The sequence below is a fragment of the Empidonax traillii genome, unplaced genomic scaffold, assembly GCF_003031625.1.
Source record: "Empidonax traillii isolate 1590-97213 ecotype Southwest subspecies unplaced genomic scaffold, ASM303162v1 scaffold607:size387008, whole genome shotgun sequence".
NCBI classification, from domain to species: Eukaryota; Metazoa; Chordata; class Aves; order Passeriformes; family Tyrannidae; genus Empidonax; species Empidonax traillii.
The window spans coordinates 22,806-33,429 of NW_020955800.1; the positions used below are offsets into that span (position 1 = coordinate 22,806).

Below are 10,624 nucleotides of genomic sequence, written 5' to 3' on the forward strand. Positions count from 1 at the left end.
AAAAAAAAAAAAAAAAAAAAAAAAAAAAAAAAAAAAAAAAAAAAAAAAGAAAGAAGAAAAGGTTGACAGGGCAGTTCTTGCCCACTGTTGGCTGGGCAAAGCTTTCCTGTGGGGATTACCCTGGCAGGCAAGTTTGTTTCTTGCAGACAAAAGCAGTGCAACAGATTCCTGTGTGATTCTCCTGCCAATCCAGGCAAAGACTTTTGAAAGCTTCCAAAAGCAAGGCAGATTTGGGATGTCTGGCCCCTTATTCTGTTAGTAATCAATATGGGAGTAGATCTGTGGAGTCCAGGGGAACTGGAGACACCCACACTGTGGTCCCAGAGGAGTAAATATTGGAAGATAAGCCTTGGAGCCTGCAGAATCACCGAGATTAGAAAAACAAACCAATGGAGCACTATCTGCTGACCTTTGGTCTCATTACACTTAAGCAACACTCCAAGTGCAGGGGGCAAGCTCTTTTACAAGCAGGAAGATGAGCACTGTTGGGAAAACACAGGGATGCAGCTGAAGTAATGCACAGCAATGCTGGTGGATCTGCCCTGTGTGTGTCAGAGTCCCTAGGTGATTACTTGCAACTAATAAATAGTTAGGATGGCTGTAATTAGTGCAGTGGGATAACTGCAGGGTCATAGCTGCTTCTGCCACATCAGGTCACACCAATCCAAAGCCATGATAACCTTTGTTGCTTACCTGTGAATAGCTGATACTTCACTGCTTCATTCATCATCTGTGGAAGGAACAGCATTTTAGGGTAGAAAATGCAGGCCTGGATTTCTCCATCGGTGTGAAATAAAATAATGCAGGATATCTGCCAGGTAATGAAAGCAGCCTGAGCTCTCCAGGAGAGCAGAGTATGAAGAGGACAGGCTTCTCTGAAGTCCACATCTGGATCCAGCCTGTCCTGCTTTGGCAGCCAAAGTCTTACCTGCAGGTTCTTGCTGTCCAGCACAGGGAGCAAATACAAAGCCGTGTTGTCTTACAAGCGTAGCTGTTTCATGACTTTCAGTTCAATTCCTAACACTTCTTTCCTTCTCTTCTGCTTACAGGGAGCTTGGGATTACCTCCTGAAGTGCAACCCGAGCATGAGACCCCACCGGGGCTTTGTGGAGCAGCTCTCGGCCTGGGAGAGCCAAATCAATGGGTCCAACATCACAGACATCTCTGAGCCAAATTACTGACAGGGAACACTCTGCAGGGAAAGGCACTCCCTTCCACACCACCAAGAAAACTACTTGAGTGCTGTTTGAAAAAAGACCTCAGTGGAAAAGCTTTCCTCTTTAGCTCCATGCTACTTTGGGTCAACTTCTGGAGCCTCCTGGAGAACTCAGCGGTGCTGAAGAAGGTGTGGCAGTTTGGGGAATGCAAGTGCTGCAGGATGAGACCCGCTACAGGCTGTTTATCTCTTTTTTGGTAAGCAGAGGAGATTATAACCATAGTAGGGTTATCTCTGAAAAGGTTCCTTATCCATAGCATGGAATGACAGATTTAGAGTCTGACTGTGGCCACTTCCAGCCTGGAGAGTGACAACAGAATTTCCCTGATTCAGAAGTCCCTCAGCCTGCGAGTGCCTTCTTAGCTACCCACAGACTCACTGGTTGAATTGTTGAGAAGACCACCCTTCCCACTTGCCACCTTCTGATCCAACCACCAAACCTCTTGGCACAGCTGGTAGTTTTGAAGCCTCAATCCTGTCTGCTCACTGACATCTCAAAATAAAAACATTCCAGAAAACACTTTCCTAGCGCTCTGTGTTTGCCATTTACAATGCTCGGGTCCATTTAACTGCTTTCAATAAAGCACTCTGAACACTAAGGTAAAAAAAAAAACAGCGAGGGTTTCAACTTCCAATTGCCCAAAAAGCGAACTGCTTTAAATACAGGGGGCCTCCATACCAGAGTACTACTCCCACCTGGCAGAAACATTCCCACTAAAGGAAGAGTCCGTGGAATGGGAATGACAGGCCGGGCTGGCCACGCCCCCTGGGTGACTGGCCCCGCCCCTCGGTGGGCGTGTCCGGAAGGGGGCGGGGCAGCGGCGCGGTGGCCGCGGGCCGGGCCGGGCTCCGCCATCGCCGCCATGGCCGCGGGCGCCTCGGTCGCCGAGTGCCTGCGGGAGTGGGAGGAGCTGCAGGACGGCTTCCAGCGCATCCAGGTACCGCCGCATCCCCGCCCGGGGGGCTCGGGGGCCGCCCCGCCACCCGGCGGTGGCCGGCACAGCGCCCCGGGGGATCCCCCGCGGGCGCCCCCCGCAGCATCGCCAACGGGTCCCGCGGGCAGCCGGCGGCTCCCTCCCGGGGCGCGGGCGCTTTCCCCCTTTTCCTCGTGTCCCGGCCCTGCACCCCCGGGCGGAGCGGTTGGGAGCGGGGCGGAGGTGTCAGGCTGTGCCGGGCACGGCGCTTTCCGAGGAGCGGGGTCCGCCCGTCTGAGCCCCCGGCCCGGCGCGGGGCTGGCGTGGAGAGCCCGGACCTGCCGGTGTCCCAGGGCTGGGAGCTGGCGTGGAGAGAGCCAGGACCTCCCGGTGTCCCAGGGCTGGGAGCTGGCGTGGAGAGAGCCCGGACCTCCCGGTGTCCCAGGGCTGGGAGCTGGCGTGGCACGGCCGGACGGGGTGCGCCCGTGCCGTTTCACGCTCCTCATCGCTCCTTATCGCCCCTGTCAGCCCCACTCGGGTCGGACGGGAGCCAAACTGCTCCGCTGGCCGGGATCAACGGGAATCCGGGCACACGGCGGCCAGGCTCCTTGTCCCGACCCTCCGTACCGCGTCCCCCTCCCTCCCGTGCCCTGCCGCCCACCGGGGGCCCCGTGCCAGGCAGGTGACAGGTATCAGAGGTGCTTCCACCTGCTTTGTGTAATCCCCAGGGCGCGGGCTGCCGGGGGAAGGAGTGGGCAGGGTTCAGCTCAGACAGGGTCACCCAAGGGAAAGGTTGGCTAACCCCATCCCTCGCTGCTGCTCAGGTCACTCAGCTGCAGCTGCACCAGTTCCCTTTCCCCGTCCTTCCCTCCCCCCGGGAGCGGGGTGAAGCGGATGTTGTTGCGGGCACGTCGCTGCTGTGCCCAGATCTGGGGCAAGGGAGGCTTTGAGAAACCTCCTCTTGCTCCATAGGGGTTGCATGGATGTCCCGGTTCACCCATTTCGAACCCTGAGTGCGGCTACACGCGCTGGCCCTTCCTATTGGAAACCTCCTGCCGGGGTGGCTCCTGATCCAGGCTGTCCCCGAGCGTGGTGCTGGGATGCTGGCACAGCTAAAGGACTTGTCACAAAAGCCACTTGCTCACAGTTAACTTCAGAGCAAGAGGAGAAGGTGACTCCAGATGGGAGCAGGAAAGCTTGATGGCCAAGCAGGGAATGCCCTGGGAGAGATCTGGGACATAAATCACTGCTGGGGAGCTGGGACTGTCTGGGATCCAGATCTGCTACTGCTTGTCACCAGAAGGAGGTTTCCCTCCTCTACTCTCAGTTTCACCTTTCTCCTTTGGGAACAACTTTTAAATCTGCTGATCAAGTGCTTGATAAGAGCTAAAACTTGTGTGCCAAAGTCTAGTCCAAGGGTGGTTGCGAGCAGCGTGTAATTCCCTGGTGGAAGTGGCGTTCAGGCTGCTGTGGCCGAGGTGAGACTGTTTTCCAGCTGACCTGGACAGGCAGCAGCATTGATCCAGCACGCCCTCTCCTTGCTAAATATAGTGGAGAGTGGCATCCAGCCGTTCCCAGGTGCGGTTGGGTTACCGGGCACTTGGCTGCAGCCCTGCTGTGAGTCCGTCCTCTTTATCCAGCTCATTGACAGGCTCCTTCCAGCTTCCCAGGGTGCCCAGAGCCACAAGTCAGGGCAGCAGCAGGTGCTGCACAAACCTGGAGGCAGAGAGAGTCACTTTTCCCATCCCAGCACTCAAAGCTGCCTCTCCAGGTGGCCACAGCCCTCAGTTACAGCCCTGGCTCAAACAGCATTTCTTTCCAAGTCTTTCCTATCCTCTGTGCACAGTCAGTGGTCTCCCAACCATGGGAGCATCACCACATTGGTGGCTGGACTTTCACAGCCTACAGCTGGATGGGGCTGGACACGAGGGATGTGCAAGGGCAGGACCAGGCTGTGTCCTGTGGATGTGCCTGCAACTGTAGATGCCTTCCTTGGGATTGGGGATGGGCATCCCCATGGAAGCAGGGCTGGCTGCAGGCTGTCCCCAAACACACCTGGTCCTCTGCAGCCAGCCCTCCTCTCATCCAGCTGCTGTGCAGGTGAAGTTAAGGACATTTTTTAGCAGAAACATCAGCAGTGCCCCCATGGAGGGCTCAAGGACAGGGATGTCTCAGCAGGCAGGTCTAATGCTTGCTGGTCTCTCCTTCCCAGGATAACCACAGGCTGTACAAGCAGAAACTCGAGGAGCTGACCAAGCTGCAGGACGGGATCTCCAGCTCCATCGCACGGCAGAAGAAGCGGCTGAAGGAGCTCTCACTCTCCCTCAAAAAGTAAGTTGGTGTCCTGTGACAGCACGGGAGGGGAGAGAGGCAAGGATGGTGCTACTGAACTCACCTCATGTGTGAAATACAAACCTCTCTGCAGCCTCACTCATGGCAAAGTGCTGCGAGAGGCAGCTCTTCCCCAGCCTCCCTTCCCTGTGCCCCAGTTTGTGCCCCATTTGCAGTTCAGAGCTTGCAAGGGCTTTGCAGGTACCATGACCTTTCCTGCTCCTGCACCAAGCTCTCCCTGTCTTTCCTCGAGGGTGAGGCCTCACCTCACTCCCATTCTTGCTTCCTTCTCCTGGGCAGCATCCCAGCCTGACAGAGTTATGGACTTGCCTCCCATCTACCTTTGCTGTCCTTGGGGTGTCCTTGCCTGTGGAGTGCCAGCATGTGCTGATCACGTTGCAGAGGCTCTCGTGCTGCCAGTGCCTGTGTTTGCTCCCCAGATGCAAAGCCCACGCCAGCCCCGAGCAGGAATCTTCCATCCAAGAGACAGAGAACCTGATTAAAGAGAGGCAGAACGTTTTCTTCGAGATGGAGGCCTATCTGCCAAAGAAGAATGGGTAAGAGGCACCTCAGCTCTGGGTGAAACACCAGGTCTACCCTCCACATCCCCATGGCTGTAAGGCTGCTGTCACCCTGCCCCTGGGGGTGTCACAGCTCTGCTGCTCCACTTGGGCTCCACAGGAGGACACGTGGGCAGGAGCCAGGCTGAGCCTCTGCAGCACTGCCCTCTTCCCCCTCACTCCTCTGCCTGCTCAGGGCCTTCATCCACCCCTGGACAGTGGTTGTGTGGGGTGGGAAGCCCAGGTGAACACCCCAGTGCCCACGGGAGGTGGGGTGTGTGCTCGGCCACCTGTCCCCCTGCCCTGGGGAGGAGATGCCAGAGTGTTTGTGCCTGGCAGCTCCAAGGGGAAATCAGCTGGGAGCTCATCCCTGGCCCCAGCAGTGGCATGAGAGGGGACAGCTCCACGGGCAGGTCCCCACCCTAACACCTCTGCTCTCTCCTCAGGTTATATCTGAGTCTGGTGCTCGGGAATGTGAACGTCACACTGCTCAGCAAACAGGCCAAGTACGGCTCCCTCCTCGCTGCCACCTCTGCTTTGCCTGGCTCGGGGTCCCCTTGGCACCAGGAACAACAGCTCCTCCCGGGCAGACACTGGGCTGGCTTAGCCCACCTGCTGTAGATTCCCTTCCTGGGCTGTTTTCTACAGCCTTTCACAGAATCAGCCAAATCCTTGACTCCCCTTCAAGCTCCTGCCACTGGGCTGGGATGGACCATTAGCTCTGACAAGCTAAAAAGGATCCTCCACCAAAGCCATGTCTGGGTTTCCGCTGTGTTAGGCACTTCCAGGAAAGACAGGCAGTGGATAGCCCCCCTCCTCTTCCTTTGGGGAAACACCAGTGGTTGGTTTTGGCCCAGGAGAGCCTTCCCCATGGCAGAGATGCCCAGCCAGGAGCCTGCTGCTCCTTCTGCTCCCCAGTCCTCCTCTTGGAGACCTGTGCAGACTCCAGTCTGCCCAGCTTCCCCATAGCCTGGCCCACCAGACAGGTTGGGGTGGTTTGGAGTGCTTGAAGATGTCCCACCTGTGTGGAAGCAGCCTGGTGTGGGCTCCTCTCAGAAATACCCCCCAAGGCAAGGTTTTTCCCAGGTGTGTCCCAGAGATTCCCAATGGAACATCACTTTTGTCCAGCTGGGTAGGATGGAAGGACAGAGACTTCCAGCAGCCACTTTGCTCCAAGTCCTTGTGCCTCCCTGCAGGTTTGCTTATAAAGATGAATATGAGAAGTTCAAGCTCTACCTCACCATCATCCTACTCATTGTCTCCTCCTCCTGTCGGTTCCTCTTCAACTCCCGGTGAGTCTGGCTTGGATCCTGGGCAGAGATCTCCTCCCAGGGTCCCTGTGTCCTCCTTTCCCATCCTGCAAGGTCCAGAGCTGAACGGGAGATCCTGATGAAGGATCTGGGCACTGGAGTGTCTTCTGTGGCTGCTGCAGTCTGGCCGTGGCCGTGGTGGGTGGGGGGGAAGCAGGTCCCTGCCCATGGTGGGTGGGTGTCCCACAGCAGTGCCAGTGCCCCCAACACACCCCTTTACACCCTCCTTTGTGTGACACCAGGGTGACAGATGCCGTCTTTAACTTCCTCCTGGTGTGGTACTACTGCACCCTCACCATCCGGGAGAGCATCCTGATCAACAACGGATCCAAGTGAGTCCCCAGGCTCAGGGAGGGGGGTGCAGCGAGTTGTTCCTTCCCCGCAAAGCTGGGATGTTGGGGCCCCTCAAGCAGCTCTGAGCTTCCCAAGGGAGCAGCTCCCTCCTACTCAGGGTGTGTAGCAAGCCGTGTTACGAGCTGTAGGAGCAGGGCAGGAGGAACTCCCTGTGCGGAGGCGGCGCGGGAAGGTGGAGTGGTGGCTGGAAGGGCCCCGGCTCCCGGTGCTGCCCAGACCGGAGGCACCGGGTCCTGCTCCAAGCACGGATGTTTCACAACCAGCCCCGCTCCTCACCTTGCCCTGGGAGCTGTCAGGTGGCTGGGGATGGGCTGCTCCGCTCTGCTGGTGCACCTCTGGGTCAGGATTCACGCTCAGGACCTGACAGCCCTTCTCTGTGTCTGCCTTCCAGAATCAAAGGCTGGTGGGTTTTGCATCACTACATCTCCACCTTCCTCTCAGGTGTCATGCTGACATGGTAAGTGTGTGTCCCCTGTCCCACAGGGGGCTGTGGGTGGCTCTGGCACAGGGGCTTTTGCTGCCCTGACCTGAAGCCATAGGGGCTGTGGGGCAGGCAGGACTGGCCGTCCCCTCCCAGCCCCACGTCCCCCAGCCACCACCGTTTCTCCACAGGCCGGATGGGCTCATGTACCAGATGTTCAGGAACCAGTTTCTCTCCTTCTCCATGTACCAGAGTAAGTGCTGTGCTGGGACAGGGGCTGTGGTTGGCCTGGGGTGCTGAGCATGCCTGTGGGGCTCTGCAGCACGTGCAGACGTGGCTGCTGCTGCTCACAGCTCTCAGCTCATCAGCGTTTTCCCTCAGGCTCTGTCCTGCTCTCACCTCCCTGGCGCTGGGGTGGTCTTTGTGGGCAGTCATCATGGAGCTGGGGCCACGAGTTAATCCCCTGGGCCCCTGCTGACAGCAGCCACGCTCTCCTTGCAGGCTTTGTGCAGTTCCTGCAGTATTACTACCAGAGTGGGTGCTTGTACCGTCTGCGAGCGCTGGGCGAGAGGCACAACATGGATCTGACCGTGGGTAAGTCGGGATCTCCCCTTACGGGTTGTCCCAGTCCAGCTGGACCCACCATTGCTGCAGGGCCTGTGGCTGCCCAGGCCTCCCTTCCAGCTCCAGGCCAGCCTCAGCTAACTGGGAGCTGTGGGTCCTGTTAAAGGTAACGGTGGCAGTTTGGTCTGAGGTCAGTTTGGCTGTGATTTATCAGTGGCAGAAGCAGTAAAAGCTACAAGTAAAGCCAAACCTGAGAGCAGCATCTCCCATAGGGCAGCAGCACCTCACAGGCTGGGTACCCCCCTCTCCTCCTGCTCTCCTGGGACCACCAGCCCACAGCTGGCTCCCATGGGATGTGAGGTGGCAGTGGATGTGGCTCTTGGCATCCCAGCTTTCCCCAGGAAGCTCTTTCAGACATGAAATATCCCTCCAGCACCCCATGTACTGTGGGCTGTCACCTCCCAGGGCCTTGTGACACCAAGGGCTGGGCTGAGGGGCTCCAGCACGCTGGAGCAGCTTCCTCTGCTGTATTAGGAGTCCCTGCCACCATCCCCCCTGCTAGTACAGCTGCCCATGGTGAGGTTGGCATGGCAGGCCCTTCTCAGCCACATATGGAGAGGGCACTGAGCCTCCCTGCCTGTGTCCAGAGGCTCTGGGCTCCATCTGCTCCCTGCCAGCCTGTTCCAGGTCCTCACACAAACCTTCATCCTTTGCAGAGGGTTTCCAGTCCTGGATGTGGAGAGGCCTCACGTTCCTGCTTCCCTTCCTCTTCTTTGGGCAGGTGAGTCTGCACTGATCCCTGCAAGAGGCCACAGCCTCAGGTGGGAGCAGGTCGTGCTGCAGTCCCAGCTGTGGGGTCAACAGCCTGGACATCCCAGAGTCCCCACAGGCTGCTGCAGCCGTGTGATATGGGACACCAGGGGCAGGGAAATGCTTCCAACAAACTCTGAGCCTTTTCCTCCAAAGCACCCACCACCCTCCACAACTGGAGCAATGAGATGGGGAGGACATGGGGCAGTTTTGCCAAGTGCAGAACAGAGCAGAGGGGCTGTGGTGGGAAGCCTTCTGAATCCTTTCCAAAGCCCTTCCAAGCTGCTGCTGCAGAGGATCAAGCCCTTCCTTGGTCAGAGGCAGATGGGCAAAGGCTGCTCTGAGGCTTCCACATGGCCTTTGGGCTCCAGGTGGCACAAAAGGGGAGGGGATGTCCCGGCTGGAGTCCTTTGGGGATGAGCCCTCTGACCCCGAGCCTGGATGGGGTTTCACTGCCCTCACATGAGGTCAGGGTGGGGTTTGTGCCCAGAGGAAGCAGCTGGATGAGTGTCAGCATGGGATGGAGCCTCTGAGAGCAGAGCACACCCTCAGTCTCCTCTCTCCTGCAGTTCTGGCAGCTCTACAACGCCATCACCCTCTTCCGCATGCTCCAGCACCCAGAATGCAAGGAGTGGCAGGTAAGGGAAGCTCCCAGGGGGGCTGCCCTGGCAAGGGGGATGCCCCAGTCAGGTCCCTCCTGATGACTTGTGCCTCTGTGCCTCCCACAGGTCCTCATGTGCGGCCTCCCCTTCTTCATCCTTTTCCTGGGGAACTTCTTCACCACCCTCGGTGTTGTCCACCAGAAGTTTCAGAACAAGAACAAAGACACGAAGGAGAAGTGAAGGGGGGCAGTGTGGGTGCCAGGACTGTTTCTCCCCGCTGCCTCCATCCCCCATGCACATCTCTCCTCGATTCCGTCCGGACTCTGGTGTCTCATCCCATTCCTTGGAAGCCTGGGAGTGGGACAGAGCTTGGGCCCTGCTCCTGGACAGTCCGTGTGTTCACCGTGGTGCTGGATCCGTGCCCAAGCCACTCACCGGGAGTCAGCAGCACCCTGTGACAGCCACTCCCACTTACTGGGCTGTTCTCTGGGATGCTGGTGCTCCCCATCCCACTGGGACAAGGCTGACAGCTGCCTCACACAGCTCCTGGCGTGGTCGAGGCTCCCCTTTCCCCCCTGGCCCTGCAGCCCCTGTGTGTTGAAGGCAGAGCCCTGGGCAGCCTCATCACTGCAAGGGCAGCTGGGGGCTGTGCACAAGCCCTGGATTTCAGGGTGTGCCTACTCCAGTTCCTCTCTCACCTTCAATCCACAGGGAAGAGGGGGCCTGGGGCTCAGGAGGGGTGGGAGCACCGGGAGCCTGGGCCAGGCTTCACACTGGAGCTGCACAAACAGCACCCTGGGCTGGCATCTCTGGGGGGTGCAGATGTAAAAATAAAGGGAAGGCGCTGCCCCGGGTCACCGGGGTGGTCTGGGAACAGTTTTCGTGCTCTGTGGCTTTGGCTCTTCGGGAAGGGGGTCCTGACACAACCTCCCTGAGAGGAGGTTGCAGGTGGGGGTTTGTCTCTTCTGGGTAACATGCAATAGGACAAGAGGAAACAGCCTCAAGTTGTGCCAGGGGAGGTTTAGATTGGATATTAGGGAAAAATGTCTTCACTCCAAGGGTTGTCCAGCCCTGGCACAGGCTGTGCAGTGGAATCACCATCCCTGGAGGATTTTAAAGCCATGTAGGTGTGACACTTAGGGACGTGGGTTAGCAGTGGGCTTGGCAGTGCTGGGTTAAGGGTTGGTCTCAACAATCTTAGAGGGCTTTTCCCAGTGAAATGATTCCATGATTGTATGAAAACTCATCTCCCTGTGGCCCCCCCACCAGCTCAGGGTACAGGGGGGCCACGTAGGCAGTGCTGTGATTTCCCTCCCATGGCACCCCTGGCCTGCCCAGCCCTGTGCATGGGCTGTGGCCAGAGCTGTGGCCATCCAAGGAGCCCAGCAGGACCTCAGTGTCCCTGCAGCTCAAGGAAGAGACACCCCATACCACCACCAGGAGCTCCAGAAGAACCAAAGATTAGGCTTAGCACAGCAGCACCCCAGTCCAGAGCTGCCATCCTCCCCACAACCGGGTCCCAACACTCAGGGCAGGGGCTGC

General features: G+C 58.1%; 2 protein-coding genes across 2 annotated transcripts in view; both read left to right on the forward strand.

Moving 5' to 3' along the window:
* Positions 1-1,226, forward strand: part of STYXL1 (serine/threonine/tyrosine interacting like 1) — a 10,155-nt gene extending 8,929 nt beyond the window's left edge. The window contains exon 9 of the mRNA XM_027898615.1: positions 1,050-1,226. Coding sequence (XP_027754416.1) covers positions 1,050-1,181 — 132 coding nt within the window. The 3' untranslated portion in view covers positions 1,182-1,226. The remainder of the gene's footprint in view (positions 1-1,049) is intronic.
* An 822-nt stretch (positions 1,227-2,048) lies between these two features.
* TMEM120A (transmembrane protein 120A) lies at positions 2,049-9,497 on the forward strand. The gene is made up of 12 exons (XM_027898613.1): positions 2,049-2,154; positions 4,343-4,461; positions 4,902-5,018; positions 5,468-5,527; positions 6,218-6,313; positions 6,574-6,663; positions 7,077-7,142; positions 7,298-7,359; positions 7,608-7,700; positions 8,387-8,451; positions 9,050-9,118; positions 9,209-9,497. The coding sequence occupies exons 1-12, from the start codon at positions 2,080-2,082 to the stop codon at positions 9,320-9,322; spliced, it is 1,026 nt and encodes a 341-aa protein (XP_027754414.1). The 5' UTR covers positions 2,049-2,079; the 3' UTR covers positions 9,323-9,497.
* The last annotated feature ends 1,127 nt before the right edge of the window (positions 9,498-10,624 follow it).